General features: G+C 44.3%; 2 protein-coding genes and 1 pseudogene across 2 annotated transcripts; all 3 read right to left on the reverse strand.

The window, feature by feature from the left end:
- Window positions 1-6,009: 6,009 nt before the first annotated feature.
- On the reverse strand, window positions 6,010-7,678 carry LOC130516450 (trace amine-associated receptor 1-like). The gene has a single exon (XM_057017530.1). The coding sequence runs from the start codon at window positions 7,156-7,158 to the stop codon at window positions 6,163-6,165; it is 996 nt and encodes a 331-aa protein (XP_056873510.1). The 5' UTR covers window positions 7,159-7,678; the 3' UTR covers window positions 6,010-6,162.
- A 3,078-nt stretch (window positions 7,679-10,756) lies between these two features.
- LOC130516529 (trace amine-associated receptor 1-like) lies at window positions 10,757-11,895 on the reverse strand. The gene has a single exon (XM_057017642.1). The coding sequence runs from the start codon at window positions 11,893-11,895 to the stop codon at window positions 10,900-10,902; it is 996 nt and encodes a 331-aa protein (XP_056873622.1). The 3' UTR covers window positions 10,757-10,899.
- Window positions 11,896-15,664: 3,769 nt separating this feature from the next.
- On the reverse strand, window positions 15,665-17,243 carry LOC130516449 (trace amine-associated receptor 1-like; annotated as a pseudogene).
- Window positions 17,244-22,237: the final 4,994 nt, after the last annotated feature.

Below are 22,237 nucleotides of genomic sequence, written 5' to 3' on the forward strand. Positions count from 1 at the left end.
ACCAGGGAGAAGGTCTTTGCTGGTCTGAGGAGAGGACCGACTAGATTCCGAGGTGGGCAACCAGCCTGATCTCCGGAAAGGGGTCCTCGCTGTCGGGTTCGGTCCCCTGGCCGTAGTCCTCAAGAATACGCCTCTCTCTCGTGCCGAGTCTGTTCCTCGATAGCCGAAGCACCCCCTCAGCTGCCTGGGTAGAGCGGATGCCTAACAGGGAACCCACTGCCTCCGCGCCCGTTAGGTCGGGCCTGCCACGGCCACTACGTGCTGGAGGAGTAAGGTCCGGGTCCGCCACAGCTTCAACTTTAAAAAGGGCCCATGCCTTAACAACACTTTGATAAAATGGAGGTAGCCCATTTAACTTTGCAAATTTAAAGTCAGTTAAAAACAGAGCATCATCCTGCCCCAAGTTACTCACCCGTCTGAAGACACATCTGGCCACATCTCTCCACATCAGGTTTGCCAGCCCTGTTAAAAACCTCTGTACAAACTGTATTCTAAAAGCGGTGGTCCTGCTGGCCAGGTGGATGAGGCCCTGTCCTCCCTCCTCTCTAGGTAAGTACAACACCCCCTGCTGGACCCAATGCATGCCGTCCCAAAAGAAGGCCAGAACTCTTGTCTGCAGTTGTGCTAGTAGCCCCGAGGGTGGCTCCATGCAACTGAGCCGGTGCCAGAGCACAGAGGCCACCAGGTTATTAAGGACAAGAGTTCTGCCTCTGTACGACATGCGGGGGAGAAGCCATTTCCATTTTTGAATTTTTCCGTCTACCTTTTCCAACGTGTCGAGCCAAATTTTCTTTTCAGTTTCTTCAAAAACACCGAGGTACTTTAGGCCGTCCCTCCGCTAGGCAAGGTCCTGGGGAAGGACCGGCAGACCATTTGTCCACCTGCCAACGGCCAGGGCCTCACTCTTCTGCCAGTTGACCCTGGCCACGGACAGGCGGTTGAATAAAACTGTTAAATTAGATAAAACATCTACGTCTCTCTGGCTGCGCACCATTACTATTAGATAATCTGCATAGGCAGATAAAACAATTTTTCTGTAAAAGGACGGTAAAAACAGGCCATCCAAGGATCCTAGAGAGAAGGGGTTCGAGGGAGAGAGCGTAGAGCATTCCAGAGAGGCACAGCCCTGCCGGACGCCTCTACGCACTCTGAAGGGAGCACACAGACTGCCATTAAACTTCAGCATACTCGCAATGTCACAGTACAGGACGCGGATCATCGCTATAAAGCCAGGGCTGAGCCCGAACCTCTCCATCACCTTCCAGAGGAACTGGTGTTCAACCCGGTCAAAAGCCTTTTTCTGGTCTAGCGAAATGAGACCAGTATCAACGTCCAATGATCTAGAGACTTCCAAAACATCTCGAATTAGGTGGACATTATCTACTATGGACCTGCCGGGCACACAGTAAGTCTGGTCCCGGTGGATGACCTGCTCCATAGCTTCCCTCAGCCTGGAGGCCAAGGTCTTGGACAGAATCCTATAATCCACACACAGTAGAGACACAGGGCGCCAGTTCCTGATCTCCTGCAGGTTGCCCTTTTTTGGCAGGAGGGTGACCACCGCTCTCCTGCAGGACAATGGCAGGGAACCCGAGGCCAGGCTTTCATTAAAGACCTCCAGCATGTCGTGGGCCACAATGTCCCAGTAGGCTTTAAAGAACTCTACTGTGAGCCCATCGACACCTGGAGACTTCCTTCCCTTCATGCTGAGCAGGGCGGCGTGGAGCTCATCGAGTTTCAACGGCCTGTCCAGCTGGGAGTTTGCCTCCTCAGAGACCCGAGGAAGGTCCCCGCAGAACTCATGGAACAGGCCGTCATCCCTGCGATACTCACTCTCATACAGGGAGGAAAAGAACTCCACCGCCCGCTGCCTTATCTGGCCCGGCTCCACGAGTTCCTGCCCTGTCCACGCTTTTTCTCCAGCCCAAAGAAGAAACTAGAGGGAGCATCCATCTCAGTGAGGTCTTGAATCCGGGACCTGACCAGTGCACCCTGTACCTGACTGTCCAGCAGGCTGGCCAAGGCCATTTTTTTGGATTGGAGGGTTTCAATACACCCTCGATCTCCTGTGGAGCTGCCAATCGCCTCTAGCTCCACTATCTCCATCTCCAGGTCTTTGATCGACCTGCGTGTGTCCTGCGTGGCATTGAGAGTATACTGCTGGCACAGGAGCTGTATCTCTACCTTTCCACGGTCCCACCGTCTTAGGCACGTAAAATCGGATTTTCTCTCTCGAAACCCCAACCAGAAGTGCCGTAAAACATCTCTAAAACTGTTGTCTTGAGCTAAGCTGGAATTAAAATGCCAGTATGCACTCTTGGGCAAGATGTTCTTCACGGCGACTTCTCCTAAAACCAACGAGTGGTCTGTAAAGCTGGCGTGATGCTACAGCTCCTAAAAACACTAAAATGATGTTTTATAAAATCGGTCAAGTCTGGCCAAGGAGATCCTACCCTCACTCAAGCGGGACCAAGTGTATTGCCTGTTGTCTGCATGCATCCTCCTCCACACATCCACCAGGCCATGAGAATAGGCCAGCTGTCTCAGACAATGTTGCGAGGCTGGATGAGGCTCTGCATGGTTGCGGTCTAAAAAAGACTTGGTGCAATTAAAATCTCCACCCAGGAATAAAAAATCATCCCCACAACCATTTAAAACAGTGCCGACTTTTTCCTAAAAAGCTCTTCCTCTCTGTACCGTGGGAGCAGCATAAATATTAATAAAAACCAAGGTGCGGTTTTGGAGGCGTGCTTTCACCATCAGACACCGTCCCTCACCACATGCTCCACCTCCAGGGACGATGGAGTGCAGCCCCTTGAAAAAAGGAGGCCCACACCACCACTGAGGGTGGTGTTGTGGCTCAGCAGCACCTGTCCTTCCCACTCTTTCTCCCAGTCCGCTTCTATGCCGCAGTCGCTGTGGGTCTCCTGGAGGAACAGGACATCAATGCGTTTTCTTTTTGCTGTGTCGAACACTAGTGCCCGTTTTCTTGCGTCCCTGGCTCCGTTGACTTTCAACGTTCCTATCTTGAATGTGTTCATGCCGAGGGGAAAGATTAAAATCAAAGACAGTAAAAAAAAAAAAAAGTATAAGAAACCATGGTAAAATATTTTTTTTCAATTTAGCTGTTTTCTCGCTTTGCCTATGTGCTTCCTGAGCCTGTAAATTTCAGGGTCGGTGAGGCCTGACGTTGCCTTATTTCTAATTAAAAAGCTCGCTGACTGGATAAAACGGAGCCTGTCAGGAAAATATGTTTGTATTATCGTGAATTTCACACTGACTTTCACAAGAACATGGTACTTGATGGGGTTTTAACAGGTTTCTACTGTTAAAGCACACTGAGTTGTTCAGGAAAATGCAGCAAAAGGCTAAAACACTGTCATATTTACAGAAGATAGAGTGGCAAACACCCACCTGGACAGTTAAATTAACACAACCTAGCAATAGTCAACTATGAGCACACACCCACCTTGAAAAATAAAAGAATATCACTCAGCTTTACAGACCCCCTAACCCAGGGCAGGTGGTGCTGGCTGCTTAAAAGGCCTGCTAATCAACTTGATCAGCTGCAGGTGTAGAGGCAGCCAGCGCCGAGGTGGGTCACCCACGCCCCTAGTGGAGAAACAGAGTACCGCAAACCAAACACACTGGTCAGACATAGGATCATACTAGTGTCAGTCTGACTGAGACACGGACTCAGTGTTGCAGTCAAAGTTGCGGGGAATATGTAGGAGAACACTTGGTTTACAAGAAGTATTTGATAAGTTTGCCAAGTAATGTGAAACATTTCTGCTATGGATGAATCAGAAGAATCAGAATCAGAAGCAGATTTATTGCCATTGTTCATGTAATACACAGTATTACACAAGCTAGGAATTTGTCTTGGTGTGATGCTGCGACATTCAACATAAAGTAGACCACACTAGAATAAGATAAATAAAATAAAATAAGACATATATACAGTATATATATAAATAGTAAGAAATAGTGCAGGTCAATGCAGGAGTAATGTATTGTTCGTGAGTCCGACTGGCTGCTGTACATGGTGCTTAAGTGATAAGTCACTTGGTGTTCAGCAGCCTGACGGCAGAGGGGAAGAAGCTGTTCATGTAGCGGGAGGTTTTGGTCCGAATGGACCGTAGTCTCCTGCCGGAGTGGAGGGGGGAAAACAGTCCGTGACCAGGGTGGGAAGGGTCGGCCATGATCCGACCTGCAAACCTCCGGGTCCTGGAGATATACAGGTCCTGGATAGATGGAAGCCTGCAGCCGATCACTTTCTCGGCAGCGCGCATGACGCGCTGCAGCCTCAGTTTGTCCCTGGCGGTGGCACCAGGATACCACACGGTGATGGAGGAGGTGAGGATGGACTCGATGATGGCCGTATAAAACTGCGCCAACATCCTGGGAGGCAGTTTGAGCTTCCTCAGCTGCCGTAGGAAGAACATCCTTTGCTGGGCCTTCTTGATGAGGGAGCTGATGGTTGGCTCCCACTTAAGGTCCCGGGTGATGGTGGTGCCCAGGAAGCAGAAGGAGTCCGCGATGGTGATGGGGGAGTCCATGAGGGCAAGGGGGGGCAAAGGGGCTGTGACTTTCCTGAAGTCCACAATCATCTCCACTGTTTTCTGAGCATTCAGCTGCAGGTTGTTGTGTCCGCACCAGGACACCAGTCGAGCCACCTCCCTCCTGTAGGCAGTCTCGTCTCCATTGGAGATGAGCCCGATGAGGGTGGTGTCATCCGCAAACTTGATCAGCTTGACAGACTGGTGGCTTGAGGTGCAGCAGTTTGTGTACAGGGAGAAGAGCAGGGGGGAAAGTACATAGCCCTGGGGTGATCCAGTGCTGATGGTGATAGAGTCCGAAACAGTCTTCCCCAGCCGCACATACTGCCTCCGATCCGTCAGGAAGTGAGTGGTCCACCTGCAGAGGGAGTCAGGCACACTAAGCTGGGACAGCTTGTCCTGTAGCAGAGCGGGGCGGATGGTGTTGAACACAGAGCTGAAGTCCACGAACAGGATCCTCGCGTAGGTTCCCGGGGAGTCCAGGTGCTGCAAGATGGAGTGAAGGGCCAGGTTGACCGCATCGTCCACAGATCTGTTAGCTCTGTAGGCGAACTGCAGTGGATCCAGGAGGGGGGGGGGGGGGGGGGGGGGGGGGGTGATGGACTTGAGGTGTGGCAGGATCAGGCGCTCTAAGGACTTCATGACTACAGAGGTGAGCGCCACAGGTCTGTAGTCGTTAAGCCCAGTGATCCGTGGCTTCTTGGGGACAGGGACGATGGTTGAAGTTTTGAGGCAGGCTGGCACCTGGCACGACTCCAGGGAGGAGTTGAAGATGTCTGTAAAGACAGGAGTCAGCTCCTCTGCGCAGTGCCTCAGGGTGGAAGGAGACACGCCGTCCGGGCCAGGGGCCTTGCAAGTGACCTACAAGAGGGTGGTGGCCAAGCGGGGGCACATTGCACATTTTTTTTTACCTGTTCGGTGTCTTCCTTTGCATTACTGAATTCATGTAGCTGCAGTATTTCAGGATTTAGATTTGCCCAGATGCTTGTAAAAGTAATTATCAAGTCATCAAGGCTGGTGCATCCAAATTAGAGTCTTTCCCAGAAAACATGACAGTGGCGTCTGTCAAACAAGCTGACATTGAGTTTATATGCAAGTCCAAGGTTGAAATATGTCTCAGCTAAATGATGTATCGCCATTTCCATACATCAACACTGTAGAATGACACCAAATACCGACCTACAAGTGAAACATAGAGTTTGTGTGGGTACAATACTTTCTCCTGCACAAGAGAAACATTTAAACTGGAAGTATCGTGTGTGCACAAGAAAATTTTACTGCTAGAATTAAACATTTTTTTTCCTTCTTTAAGGTGTTCTTCAGATTGCTTGATGAATTTGTTCAGCATGTTTAAAGTGAAGGCACTTTTGAAACAAGTAGATTTATTGTGAAAGTAATACAAATACACAGGATTCATTTATTGTTGAAAAAGACACATATTTTGGTCTGCAGAGATTGGAGAAGAGCAATAATAAGCACGTGCGATATATGCTTCATTCACATTCTGCACACTCATTGAAATATCATTGTTACCACAACATATGGGACTAAAACATACATATTAATGACAAAATATAATAATGATTTCAGCAGATCAAAGAAGTCAAAAGAGTTTAGAATTCATGAAATCACCTTGAAATATCTGCCCAGAAATGATAATTTTAAAAGCTGAGCGGAACCAGCTGTAAAAGAAAGCATAGACAAATGGATTGAGCATCGAATTTGACCATCCAAGCCACTTAAAAAACTCAATCACAGACACAGTTAAAGTGTTGTAGTTAAAATGGTTAAATGTCAGACAAAGAAAAAAAGGAGTCCAGCACAGGAAAAAAAATCCCATCACAATGGCCAGAATCCTGGTGGCTTTTCTTTGCGTCTTATTGAGCATCTCTCCAGGTGCTCTGCTCAAAGAGGCTGCATTATTGATGGTCCGTGCCTGCCTCTGTGCCACTATTAGAATCTTCAGATAGGTTGTGAGTATTATCACAGCTGGCAGATAGAATAAAACAACAGTTCCTATTATCACAAGTATTAAACTTGGGTTCTGAAATAAAAGACATCTTGTTTTGGATTGTTTTGGGTTTAGGTCATTCATTGTGATTCCAATTCCAATTAGAACTGGAAGAGTCCAGCTCACAGCAATCATCCCCACAGTAACGCGCACATTTATGATCATTCTATATTTCAGAGGTTGACATACAGCATGATATCTGTCAAGTGAAATAAAACACAAGTTCAGGATAGATGTTGCAGATAGAAACATGTCGCAGCTGTTTCGCACCCGACAGATGAACATTTGAAGGTAGAAGCAAGGTTCAACAATCAGTACTGCACTGAAAGGCAAAACCAAGACACCAACAAGCAGGTCAGCTACAGCGAGAGACAGGATCAGGTAGTGGGTGGGACTGTGGAGCTGTCTGAAGTAAAGAATAGCAGTTATCACAAGAAGGTTTCCACACACAATGATGACTGATAACAACCCGAAAATGGCACATAACAAATAGGGAGAGACAATATTTGTTATTCCAAATCTTGACGATGATTCATTGCAGTGATCCTCAAAAACATCAGACCTGTTATGGAATAAGTGCGGGTCCATACAGAACAGTTCAGAATAACTGAGACAACCAACAAACACAAGAGAGCAAATCTATTGCAACAGAAACATTAAATCAGTTCTCACTTCTCCCTGTTCAGTCGTACTTCTGACGAGCCGAACTGTTGGAGTAGCTCAAAACGTGATGTTTAAAGTCTTTACTCTGGGATCATTTGCATATGATGCATGAAGGAGGTACCTTGAAAAGAGAAGATTACAGGTGCTAACAGCTGCAGTACTAACATACTAGTCGATTAAATATATAAATGTTGTTTATGAAGCAATTTTAAACCCGATAGACTATGTTCAAGATAAGTCACTATTTAATACCAACACAAAGTCCAGCTTAAAAGTTCTTGGTCAAATTGTATCACTGCTCCTCAGATCCTCACAAGTGTTATGGAAGATGGTTAAACCATTATCAGTTACCAGTTCTTGTGAGGAATGTGACACTGCAACCATAATTCACATCTATTAGTTTCTTTATATCTGGATATTTGACGGACATGTGGAGCTCAACACCAGGGAAATAGGACAAAGAACTGTTTGTGAGAAATCCAGGAAGAAGTACAAGAACATGTCAAAACCCACATGACATAACACTCCCCCACCCCCCTTCCCCGGCTGTTCATTGAGCCCTGTATTGAGTTAGATATGAAGATATTATCTCATAAATTATTGTTGGATCTGAGTGCTGGGAAACTCACCAACTAACAATCACAGTGAAGCAAAAACATGACAGACAAACAAGTCCCACAAAACAAGGCCTTAACATGAAAAGAAGAGGGGGCAGAAATTCCCCTGGAACACAGAGGGGCTGCCTGAAAACCAACTCTGCAGGCAAAGCGTCCAGGTCCTCCTTAAGGGTTGAACACAGCCCGAGTATCAGCCAAGGCAAACGGTACACAAAGTTACCGTCCAAGAGCGCAGCACACAATGCTGCCTTCAGCGACCTGTGAAAACATTCACACAAGCCATTAGCCTGAGGATGGTATCATGGATGTGGTGTACTTGTGTACCAAGGGACTTTGTGAGCGCTGACCAAAGCTCCAAAACGAACTGGGGTCCCCTGTCAGAGGTGATGACATCTCTACTTTTAAGATTAGGCTTAAAACCTACCTCTTTGAAAAAGCTTATTGTCACTAATTCTGTAGTTCCAGTTACTATCCTAGACAGACAAATTATCAAATCAAATAAAATCAATCTTTATTTATATAGCATCTTTTACAATCAAAATTGTTTCAAGGCACTTTCCAGAATCCCAGGGCCTAACCCCAACAAGCAACAGTGGCAAGGAAAAACTCCCCTTTTAACAGGAAGAAATCTTAAAAGGACCAGGCTCATGTACGGGGACCCTCCTGCTGATGGCCGGCTGGGTAAAGAGAGAGGAGAAGGGGGAGGACAGGTAGAGGATAGAATAGGTAGGAGAGGAGAGGAGAGGCACAGAGCACAGAAACACACACAAAAATACACTATACAACGGGTCAGCGGGGCCGGAGGTCATCATGCAGCTCCGAAAGGCGGCGATACCTGTAAATAAACAGAGAGGGGAGGGGGGGGAGAAGCAGAAAAACTACACAGGAATCATCATAACTAGTCTGCTTGATGAGGAGCAGGAAAGGAGAGGAAACCATGACCCAGTGGGGTGACAGAGGCCTGTCAGGTGATCATGTTTCCGGACCCCGGCAGCCTTGGCCTATAACAGCATAGCTAGAATGTGAAAAGGATTGGTCCAAGTACAGAACCTTGTGGGACTCCGTGGCTAACCCTACTGTATGAAGAGGGAACACCATGGACACGAGCAAACTGGTATCTATCAGATAAATATGATCTAAACCAGTCTAGTGTTGTCCCTTTAATCACAATCACATGTTCCAGTCTATGTAACAGGATGCTGTGATCAACTGTATCAAAAGCAGCATTGAGGACCAACATTCAGAGAGCAGAGCGGTCTATTGGGATAATAAGGTGTCACTAGCTCCTCCAGGTAGGATGGAGCTAGGCCTATGAGGACCTGGAAGGTCAAAGAGAATTTTAAAAATTATTCTAAATTTAATGGGCAGCCAAGTACAGGAGTTATAGAGTGATATCTTTTGTCAATACCTGTAAGAACTCTAGCTGCAGCATTTTGGATCACCTGGATGCTTCTTAAAGAGTTGTTTGGACACCCTGATAATAAAGAATTACAATAGTCCAGCCTGGAAGTAACAAATGCATGGACTAACTTTTCAGCATCATGCCGCGTGAGTAGTTTCCTGATCTTTGCAATGTTCTTCAGGCAAAAAAAGTCACTTCTTGAGACTATGGTGAACCAGTTGATTTAACGGTGAACCAAATGTCCCATGGACATTTAACTCTTAGAAAAGTAAAAATCCAGAATTGGATCAATTTTCAGTGACGCAAATTGTAGACTTGGGCGATTCCTCACAGTGTCTTCCAAAATAATTACATTTACGTTGGTGAGAATTGCCTGAATTTCACACTGACTTTCATAAGAACATGGTACTTGATGGGGTTTTAACAAGTTTCTACTGTTAAAGCACACTGAGTTGTTCAGGAAAATGCAGCAAAAGGCTAAAACACTGTCGTATTTACAGAAGATAGAGTGGCAAACACCCACCTGGACAGTTAAATTAACACAACCTAGCAATATTCAACTATGAGCACACTCCCACCTTGAAAAATAAAAGAATATCACTCAGCTTTACAGACCCCCTAACCCAGGGCAGGTGGTGCTGGCTGCTTAAAAGGCCTGCTAATCAACCTGATCAGCTGCAGGTGTAGAGGCAGCCAGCGCCGAGGTGTGTCAGCCACGCCCCTAGTGGAGAAACAGAGTACCACAGACCAAACACACTGATCAGACATAGGATCATAACAGTGTCAGCCTGACTGAGACACAGACTCAGTGTTGCAGTCAAAGTTGCGGGGAATATGTAGGAGAACACTTGGTTTACAAGAAGTATTTGATAAGTTTGCCAAGTAATGTGAAACATCACTGCTATGGATGAAGTGGCCTACAAGAGGGTGGTGGCCAAGCGGGGGCACAGTGCACATTTTTTTTACCTGTTCTGTGTTTCCTTTGCATTACTGAATTCATGTAGCTGCAGTATTTCAGGATTTAGATTTGCCCAGATGCTTGTAAAAGTAATTATCAAGTCATCAAGGCTGGTGCATCCAAATTAGAGTCTTTCCCAGAAAACATGACAGTGGCGTCTGTCAAACAAGCTGACATTGAGTTTATAAGCAAGTCCAAGGTTGAAATATGTCTCAGCTAAATGATGTATCGCCATTTCCATATATCAACACTGTAGAATGACACCAAATACCGACCTACAAGTGAAACATAGAGTTTGTGTGGGTACAATACTTTCTCCTGCACAAGAGAAACATTTAAACTGGAAGTATCGTGTGTGCACAAGAAAATTTTACTGCTAGAATTAAACATTTTTTTTCCTTCTTTAAGGTGTTCTTCAGATTGGTTGATGAATTTGTTCAGCATGTTTAAAGTGAAGGCAAATTAGTTTTTTTGTGAAAGTAATACAAATACACAGGATTCATTTATTGTTGAATAAGACACATATTTTGGTCTGCAGAGATTGGAGAAGAGCAATAATAAGCACGTGGGATATATGCTTCATACACATTCCGCACACTCATTGAAATATCATTGTTACCACAACATATGGGACTAAAACATACATATTAATGACAAAATATAATAATGATTTCAGCAGATCAAAGAAGTCAAAAGAGTTTAGAATTCATGAAATCACCTTGAAATATCTGCCCAGAAATGATAATTTTAAAAGCTGAGCGGAACCAGCTGTAAAAGAAAGCATAGACAAATGGATTGAGCATCGAATTTGACCATCCAAGCCACTTAAAAAACTCAATCACAGACACAGTTAAAGTGTTGTAGTTCAAAGGGTTAAATGTCAGACAGAGAACAAAAGGAGTCCAGCACAGGAAAAAAAATCCCATCACAATGGCCAGAATCCTGGTGGCTTTTCTTTGCGTCTTATTGAGCATCTCTCCAGGTGCTCTGCTCAAAGAGGCTGCATTCTTGATGGTCCGTGCCTGCCTCTGTGCCACTATTAGAATCTTCAGATAGGTTGTGAGTATTATCACAGCTGGCAGATAGAATAAAACAACAGTTCCTATTATCAGAAGTATTAAACTTGGGTTCTGAAATAAAAGACATCTTGTTTTGGATTGTTTTGGGTTTAGGTCATTCATTGTGACTCCAATTCCAATTAGAACTGGAAGAGTCCAGCTCACAACAATCATCCTCACAGTAACGCGCACATTTATGATCATTCTATATTTCAGAGGTTGACATACAGCATGATATCTGTCAAGTGAAATAAAACACAAGTTCAGGATAGACGTTGTAGATAGAAACATGTCGCAGCTGTTTCGCACCCGACAAATGAACGTTTGAAGGTAGAAGCAAGGTTCAACAATCAGTACTGCACTGAAAGGCAAAACCAAGACACCAACAAGCAGGTCAGCTACAGCGAGAGACAGGATCAGGTAGTGGGTGGGACTGTGGAGCTGTCTGAAGTAAAGAATAGCAGTTATCACAAGAAGGTTTCCACACACAATGATGACTGATAACAACCCGAAAATGGCACATAACAAATAGGGAGAGACAACATTTGTTATTCCAAATCTTGACGATGATTCATTGCAGTGATCCTCAAAAACATCAGACCTGTTATGGAATAAGTGCGGGTCCATACAGAACAGCTCAGAACAACTGAGACAACCAACAAACACAAGAGAGCAAATCTATTGCAACAGAAACATTAAATCAGTTCTCACTTCTCCCTGTTCAGTCGTACTTCTGACGAGCCGAACTGTTGGAGTAGCTCAAAACGTGATGTTTATAGTCTTTACTCTGGGATAATTTGCATATGATACATGAAGGAGGTACCTTGAAAAGAGAAGATTACAGGTACTAACAGCTGCAGTACTAACATACTAGTCGATTAAATATATAAATGTTGTTTATGAAGCAATTTTAAACCCGATAGACTATGTTCAAGATAAGTCACTATTTAATACCAACACAAAGTCCAGCTTAAAAGTTCTTGGTCAAATTGTATCATTGCTCCTCAGATCCTCACAAGTGTTATGGAAGATGGTTAAACCATTATCAGTTACCAGTTCTGTGAGGAATGTGAACTGCAACACTGCAACCATAATTCACATCTATTAGTTTCTTTATATCTGGATATTTGACGGACATGTGGAGCCAGGGAACACCAGGGAAATAGGACAAAGAACTGTTTGTGAGAAATCCAGGAAGAAGTACAAGAACATGTCAAAACCCACATGACATAACACTCCCCCACCCCCCTTCCCCGGCTGTTCATTGAGCCCTGTATTGAGTTAGATATGAAGATATTATCTCATAAATTATTGTTGGATCTGAGTGCTGGGAAACTCACCAACTAACAATCACAGTGAAGCAAAAACATGACAGACAAACAAGTCCCACAAAACAAGGCCTTAACATGAAAAGAAGAGGTGGCAGAAATTCCCCTGGAACACGGAGGGGCTGCCTGAAAACCAACTCTGCAGGCAAAGCGTCCAGGTCCTCCTTAAGGGTTGAACACAGCCCAAGTATCAGCCAAGGCAAACGGTACACAAAGTTACCGTCCAAGAGCGCAGCACACAATGCTGCCTTCAGCGACCTGTGAAAACATTCACACAAGCCATTAGCCTGAGGATGGTATCATGGATGTGGTGTACTTGTGTACCAAGGGACTTTGTGAGTGCTGACCAAAGCTCCAAAACGAACTGGGGTCCCCTGTCAGAGGTGATGACATTTCTACTTTTAAGATTAGGCTTAAAACCTACCTCTTTGAAAAAGCTTATTGTCACTAATTCTGTAGTTCCAGTTACTATCCTAGACAGACAAATTATCAAATCAAATAAAATCAATCTTTATTTATATAGCATCTTTTACAATCAAAATTGTTTCAAGGCACTTTCCAGAATCCCAGGGCCTAACCCCAGACAAGCAACAGTGGCAAGGAAAAACTCCCCTTTTAACAGGAAGAAATCTTAAAAGGACCAGGCTCATGTACGGGGACCCTCCTGCTGATGGCCGGCTGGGTAAAGAGAGAGGAGAAGGGGGAGGACAAGTAGAGGATAGAATAGGTAGGAGAGGAGAGGAGAGGCACAGAGCACAGAAACACACACAAAAATACACTATACAACGGGTCAGCGGGGCCGGAGGTCATCATGCAGCTCCGAAAGGGGCTATACCTGTAAATAAACAGAGAGGGGAGGGGGGGGGGGGCAGAAAAACTACACAGGAATCATCATAACTAGTCTGCTTGATGAGAAGGAGGAAAGGAGAGGAAAGGAGAGGAGAGGAAACCATGACCCAGTGGGGTGACAGAGGCCTGTCAGGTGATCATGTTTCCGGACCCCGGCAGCCTTGGCCTATAACAGCATAGCTAGAATGTGAAAAGGATTGGTCCAAGTACAGAACCTTGTGGGACTCTGTGGCTAACCCTACTGTATGAAGAGGGAACACCATGGACACGAGCAAACTGGTATCTATCAGATAAATATGATCTAAACCAGTCTAGTGCTGTCCCTTTAATCCCAATCACATGTTCCAGTCTATGTAACAGGATGCTGTGATCAACTGTATCAAAAGCAGCATTGAGGACCAACATTCAGAGAGCAGAGCGGTCTATTGGGATAATAAGGTGTCATTAGCTCCTCCAGGTAGGATGGAGCTAGGCCTCTGAGGACCTGGAAGGTCAGAAGAAGAATTTTAAAAATTATTCTAAATTTAATGGGCAGCCAAGTACAGGAGTTATAGAGTGATATCTTTTGTCAATACCTGTAAGAACTCTAGCTGCAGCATTTTGGATCACCTGGATGCTTCTTAAAGAGTTGTTTGGACACCCTGATAATAAAGAATTACAATAGTCCAGCCTGGAAGTAACAAATGCATGGACTAACTTTTCAGCATCATGCCGCGTGAGTAGTTTCCTGATCTTTGCAATGTTCTTCAGGCAAAAAAAGTCACTTCTCGAGACTATGGTGAACCAGTTGATTTAACGGTGAACCAAATGTCCCATGGACATTTAACTCTTAGAAAAGTAAAAATCCAGAATTGGATCAATTTTCAGTGACGCAAATTGTAGACTTGGGCGATTCCTGACAGTGTCTTCCAAAATAATTACAGCTACGTTGGTGAGAATTGCCTGAATTTCACACTGACTTTCATAACAACATGGTACTTGATGGGGTTTTAATAAGTTTCTACTGTTAAAGCACACTGAGTTGTTCCAGAAAATGCAGCAAAAGGCTAAAACACTGTCATATTTACAGAAGATAGAGTGGCAAACACCCACCTGGACAGTTAAATTAACACAACCTAGCAATATTCAACTATGAGCACACTCCCACCTTGAAAAATAAAAGAATATCACTCAGCTTTACAGACCCCCTAACCCAGGGCAGGTGGTGATGGCTGCTTAAAAGGCCTGCTAATCAACCTGATCAGCTGCAGGTGTAGAGGCAGCCAGCGCCGAGGTGTGTCACCCACGCCCCTAGTGGAGAGAAACAGAGTACCACAGACCAAACACACTGATCAGACATAGGATCATAACAGTGTCAGCCTGACTGAGACACAGACTCAGTGTTGCAGTCAAAGTTGCGGGGAATATGTAGGAGAACACTTGGTTTACAAGAAGTATTTGATAAGTTTGCCAAGTAATGTGAAACATCACTGCTATGGATGAAGTGGCCTACAAGAGGGTGGTGGCCAAGCGGGGGCACAGTGCACATTTTTTTTACCTGTTCTGTGTGTTCCTTTGCATTACTGAATTCATGTAGCTGCAGTATTTCAGGATTTAGATTTGCCTGGATGCTTGTAAAAGTAATTATCAAGTCATCAAGGCTGGTGCATCCAAATTAGAGTCTTTCCCAGAAAACATGACAGTGGCGTCTGTCAAACAAGCTGACATTGAGTTTATATGCAAGTCCAAGGTTGAAATATGTCTCAACTAAATGATGTATCACCATTTCCAAACATCAACACTGTAGAATGACACCAAATACCGACCTACAAGTGAAACATAGAGTTTGTGTGGGTACAATACTTTCTCCTGCACAAGAGAAACATTTAAACTGGAAGTATCGTGTGTGCACAAGAAAATTTTACTGCTTGAATTAAACATTTTTTTTCCTTCTTTAAGGTGTTCTTCAGATTGCTTGATGAATTTGTTCAGCATGTTTAAAGTGAAGGCAAAGTAGATTTATTGTGAAAGTAATACAAATACACAGGATTCATTTATTGTTGAATAAGACACATATTTTGGTCTGCAGAGATTGGAGAAGAGCAATAATAAGCACGTGCGATATATGCTTCATTCACATTCTGCACACTCATTGAAATATCATTGTTACCACAACATATGGGACTAAAACATACATATTAATGACAAAATATAATAATGATTTCAGCAGATCAAAGAAGTCAGAAGAGTTTAGAATTCGTGAAATCACCTTGAAATATCTGCCCAGAAATGATAATTTTAAAAGCTGAGCGGAACCAGTTGTAAAAGAAAGCATAGACAAATGGATTGAGCATCGAATTTGACCATCCAAGCCACTTAAAAAACTCAATCACAGACACAGTTAAAGTGTTGTAGTTTTAATGGTTAAATGTCAGACAGAGAAAAAAAGGAGTCCAGCACAGGAAAAAAAATCCCATCACAATGGCCAGAATCCTGGTGGCTTTTCTTTGTATCTTATTGAGCATCTCTCCAGGTGCTCTGCTCAAAGAGGCTGCATTCTTGATGGTCCGTGCCTGCCTCTGTGCCACTATTAGAATCTTCAGATAGGTTGTGAGTATTATCACAGCTGGCAGATAGAATAAAACAACAGTTCCTATTATCAGAAGTATTAAACTTGGGTTCTGAAATAAAAGACATCTTGTTTTGGATTGTTTTGGGTTTAGGTCATTCATTGTGACTCCAATTCCAATTAGAACTGGAAGAGTCCAGCTCACAACAATCATCCTCACAGTAACGCGCACATTTATGATCATTCTATATTTCAGAGGTTGACATACAGCATGATATCTGTCAAGTGAAATAAAACACAAGTTCAGGATAGACGTTGTAGATAGAAACATGTCGCAGCTGTTTCGCACCCGACAGATGAACGTTTGAAGGTAGAAGCAAGGTTCAACAATCAGTACTGCACTGAAAGGCACAACCAAGACACCAACAAGCAGGTCAGCTACAGCGAGAGACAGGATCAGGTAGTGGGTGGGACTGTGGAGCTGCCTGAAGTAAAGAATAGCAGTTATCACAAGAAGGTTTCCACACACAATGATGACTGATAACAACCCGAAAATGGCACATAACAAATAGGGAGAGACAACATTTGTTATTCCAAATCTTGACGATGATTCATTGCAGTGATCCTCAAAAACATCAGACCTGTTATGGAATAAGTGCGGGTCCATACAGAACAGCTCAGAATAACTGAGACAACCAACAAACACAAGAGAGCAAATCTATTGCAACAGAAACATTAAATCAGTTCTCACTTCTCCCTGTTCAGTCGTACTTCTGACGAGCCGAACTGTTGGAGTAGCTCAAAACGTGATGTTTATAGTCTTTACTCTGGGATAATTTGCATATGATGCATGAAGGAGGTACCTTGAAAAGAGAAGATTACAGGTACTAACAGCTGCAGTACTAACATACTAGTCGATTAAATATATAAATGTTGTTTATGAAGCAATTTTAAACCCGATAGACTATGTTCAAGATAAGTCACTATTTAATACCAACACAAAGTCCAGCTTAAAAGTTCTTGGTCAAATTGTATCATTGCTCCTCAGATCCTCACAAGTGTTATGGAAGATGGTTAAACCATTATCAGTTACCAGTTCTTGTGAGGAATGTGACACTGCAACCATAATTCACATCTATTAGTTTCTTTATATCTGGATATTTGACGGACATGTGGAGCTCAACACCAGGGAAATAGGACAAAGAACTGTTTGTGAGAAATCCAGGAAGAAGTACAAGAACATGTCAAAACCCACATGACATAACACTCCCCCACCCCCCTTCCCCGGCTGTTCATTGAGCCCTGTATTGAGTTAGATACGAAGATATTATCTCATAAATTATTGTTGGATCCCGCCACATGTTGAATGTTCATCAGAGATGGCCGCAAGGTAGCGCTGCTGTCGAGCAGACCAATTACCTTGGGTGTGGCAAAGAGTGGCCTTCTAGCAGAAAGCAGAAATGGCGTGTAGCGAGGTACAGCACCAACAACTCCCCCTATTGAATGCGCTGTACTTCCGCTTGTTGTCCTGTAGTTTCTGGCTAAAGAATGTGGGGGGTTGCCATACACCAGGCCATGTGCTGCTCTACCACCGTCCCCACAGTCACATCTGATGCATCAGTCGTCAGAGCAATGGATGCCCGTTCGGGAGTCCAGTCAACCTGGTCGTTGGTCTTCCATAGCCGAAGAGCACCATAAAGCAGCTGCAGAAGTTGGGCTGCGTGACGGAGGAAACGATTGAGGAAATTCACCGCGTACAAAAACTCCTGCAAGGTTTTATTGACACCTGGACGTGGAAAGTCTCGCACCACCTGTACCTTAGAAGGCAAGGGAACTGTGCCTTCTGACGAAAAGCAGTGGCGGAATGGGATAAGGGTCATGCGCAGTTACTCATTGAGGCGATGAAGGTTGCTGCATGGGCACTAAGACCCATCCGCTTTGGGCACCAAATGGAGAGGCGAGGCCCATGGGCTGTTTGAACGCCTAACTAACTAACCTTTCTATCATGGCGAACACTTCTCTCACTGTAGCCAACTTAACGGCATCAAGTCACTGCGCATGTACAACAACTGGCGGACCAGTCTTTGGGATGAAATGTTCTACACCGTGCTTACCAACCATAGCAGAGAACACAGGCATTGCCAGCGATGGAAAATCAGCCATCAAATGCTGAAAATCATTACCCAAAGCTGAGAAGTTAGCATATGTAAAGGGCCCAGATGACCGGTCTGACATGGAAAAGTAGCAAAAGACATAGCATCAATCAGATGGCGGTTAGCAACATCTACCAGTAAATCATTAGCACACAGAAAATCTGCTCCTATAATGGGAACTGGGATGAGGCCCTTCTGGGAGCCAGAGTCTACCAGGAAGAATCTACCATACCTGAAGTCCTTGACAAAAAGCTGCTCCTTTTGCTCACTAGTGCTCACAGCTGCTACTGAGCGCTGGCTTTGGCAATTCCCGTCACCTCAAACATGCATGAAGGGACACAGCACCGAGCCTTGAGGCCTAAACGCTGGTGGAAGACGGCCAAACCACAGAAAGCACTAACAGCCAAGCATGGAGATTTTGCCAGGGCTGCGCGAACCAGAGGTGGGAGTTGGTGCAGAAAAATGTGGGAAAAGGAAGCCACCTTCATCCCGAGCCCAGCAAATCCTCCATGAGATCAACTGCCGATCCCAAACCAGGTAGAGAAAGTAGCTTATCCGCATTTTCTGCAGCAGACGGGCTGTATCTCCGTAGCAGGAGCTGTTGGGGTGCAGCGTACTTCCTTCTCTGTGGTGGAGCCCATAGCAGGTGCATGGTGCAGCCGGTGGGCTGCTGATCCAGAGCTGCAGCCATCAAATAATATTTGAAATTGTCGGCAGAGATTCCACTCAGGTGGAAAAGTGCCTCTCTATGTTTAAACCATTCTGACAGATCTTGGGAAGCTTCGCTGGTGCGGCAAAACCGGCCAGCTGTTGGAGCTGGGGCAACATGACTGAAGAGGAGACACTGTCTTCTGTTGCCATGAACATGTCCAATGCGGGGTCACCAATGTGGCAAGATGAAGAATGACTCAATTTTTTTCATTATTTTCTTTATTCACCTCAACACTCAACTCAACGAATGCTAACAGTGCACAAAAACATAAGAGCATGGAATATGCCCCCCCCCCCCAACCCATAATACACCTGGGTGAGAGGCACCTGCGTGCCCGCCACAAGACCATGACTTCAACAACAGTAAAAACTCCAACCACTTAGACCAGGCATGTCCAAAGTCCGGCCCGGGGGCCAATCACGGCCCGCGGTAAGATTTCATACGGCCCGCAACTTCAGTCTTACAATGTATTATTTATGGCCCGCTGGCACTAACAGAATAAATAAATCACTAAAATGTAATTCCTCCTTTCTTGTAGATCTTGTAAAAGACAAGAGCAAAATTTACTTGTTTTAAACTTGATTGATAACAGACAACTTTGCATTAGATTTATCAAACTCATGGAAATTTAAGGTATTCCATACAGTTCAGTGTTCAATGTTATCTGACTCTCCAGATATGAATTGAAGGCAGAATTGTGTTTTTAGAGTTGTTCACGTCTGCCTGAGTGGCTTATATTTGGTTACACTGCCATTTGAAAAATAAAAAGAATTTTGACAATGAAAATTGTTTTATAATAGTGTACATTTGCATATAACTTTTCTGGTTAAAAAAATATCAGAAGGATCTACTGGCCCCCGGGCATCTTCACGTTATCAAATCTGGCCCTCTTTGCAAAAAGTTTGGACACCCCTGACTTAGACCCATGTCCTCCTGTGGCTGTGAGGTGTTTTCTGCCTTCCACAGAGTTCCATGATTACTTTTGTTCTGTTGTCTGCAAGTCATCAATACATATTTATGTAAATATAGATACCTGGTGCTATGTGTTGATATTAACGAGAAGATATGTCTGAGGGGAATGTACAGGATAGAACAGACCTAAAGGTTAACCATCTTGAGGACAACCACAATCCCACCCACAGAGCAGACCAGCAAAGGACCACTGAAGGACTCCTGTGCAGCAAAAGGTACCAGCACCGGGTGACCAGGGACAGCACAAAACCCAACCCACCCACCAGAACAAAAATCCCCCTGCTCCACCAAGAGACATGGCAACCCCAACTGGCGCTTCTCCAGTGTGACATCTGGGCATCTCCAATGCTCTGTCCCCTGCCTTCGTCCTTACTGGGATGGAGTAGGAGACAGTAGAATTCTTTTTTGTAAATGAACATGGAGGAAGCACATTTTCCATTGGAGAAGCGCAGGAACAATGATAATTAGGCGACAGAGATTAGGATGACATTGGAGAATGAGACAAATGGACAGGGCCCATGTGCCTGACTGGGAACTTCGTTGAGAAATGATGATTCCAAGAGGTCATCGTGTTGCAGTGGGTCAGGATGAGTAAAAAGTCAAATATGTACTAAAAGGATTACTGGATCAGATCAGCTTTTGATATTCACAAAATTCCGGCTACACAGTTGAATCCCAAGACTATATTTATCTGGAAAGGAGTAATCACAGAAATAGGTACCGTGTTTTCCGACAGTGTGCTTTATAATCTGGAGCACTTTATATCTGGATTAATTTGGATTGTATTTACTGGCCTTGGAGCGATTTTGTGTGGTACACAGCGCTCATGGCGCTCTGTCAAAATGTTTTATTACGACTGTGGTAAACTACAAAGTCGCACCATTTGCAGCATTACAGCTACTGCAGTCAGGATCTCTGTGGAGTAATACATACTGTGCTTCACCATATTACTCTGTGTGTGTGTGTGTGTGCGTGCGTGTGTGTGTTTGCGTGTGTGTATGTGTGTAAGGACCCTGACATGGCACCTTTCAAGAGACATGCTTACGACGCGGACTTAAAATTCAAAGTTATCAGTCATGCTGTCGAACATAGGAATAGAGCAGCTGCAAGAGACTTCAACATTAATGAATCAATGGTACGGAATTGAAGGAAGCAAGATGATGTGGCAAGTAAAGAAGACCACCCAGTGTTTCAGAGGTAACAATGTGAGCTGGCCAGTTAGAGATAGAGGACAAAATTGAACACTGGGTTGTTGTTGTGTTTTTTTTTACTTTTTTAACACCATGGAAAGGTACCTCTGTCCTATTAGAGGTGTGAAGGACTGTTGTCTCTAAGGAGCAAATGTGCTGCTGATCTCAAAATCCCTAAAGGAAGCTGTTCATGCCAGCTCTGTAATTATCATGGGCCAACACATTATGTAACATGTTTGTTAAATGGTTTGGACAAAACAACTGGGAAATACAACTGTCCAATAATAACAAACAACAACAAAGGACGGCATTATGCAAGAGGACAGAGGTTAGACATACAGTACAGTACAGTTTAACATTTTCTTTCTACATAGTGTTGACTGATCAGGGATGATCTCTGTAAACAACTGGGCAACAAATGAACATTGCTTGGAAGATGGATGGATGGATGGATGGATGGATGGATGGATGGATGGATGGATGGACGTTTTGTACTCAAAGTAGGTGTTTTGTTACCATACATAAATATAGGTGGTCCTATCCAACAGATGAGCAACTCTAGCTTAAACTCTTTAGGAAGTAAATTCTGATCCTTTTATAAAGGTGTCATAATAAGCAGTTTAGTGCAATCTGCTGCATGTGGGGCTGCATAGATGCTGGCTAACCATGGTGCTGTTGCTGGCCCTTTCAGAACTGGACCATAGAGCAATTGAAGAAGGTGCTGCAGTCCTGATTTCTTTTACATTATGTGGATGGACATGTGTTGCTATGTGTTGCTAACCTCAGAATGCATTTTACCAGGATGGACTATGGGAAGAAGAAAAGACAGTAAAACCATTATAATGCATTTGGAAATATTCAGCTGGAGAATTCTGAGCAACAAACAACCATTTATACTTTAATTCACACCTAAATTCAATTTAGCATCAGTATACTGCCTATCCAGCAAATGCATGTCTTTGGACTGTGAGAGCAAGATGGAGTACCTGGAGAGATCTCACGCAGACAAGGGGAGAACATGCTAACTTTAACAAAACCCTTACCCTGGGTTCATGGCAAGAAAGTAGAAGGTGTCACACCAAGCAGATTGAAATTCTGATGCAAACTACGTTTTGGTTGTCTAGCTCATTTTAATAATGCTACCCCAGGCGGGTGTTGCTGGGTTTGAACTGAACCGGTATGTCGTGTTTCTGGAGGATCCTCCTAAATTTCTCAGA

The sequence above is a fragment of the Takifugu flavidus genome, chromosome 19, assembly GCF_003711565.1.
Source record: "Takifugu flavidus isolate HTHZ2018 chromosome 19, ASM371156v2, whole genome shotgun sequence".
In the NCBI taxonomy this organism is placed as follows: domain Eukaryota; kingdom Metazoa; phylum Chordata; class Actinopteri; order Tetraodontiformes; family Tetraodontidae; genus Takifugu; species Takifugu flavidus.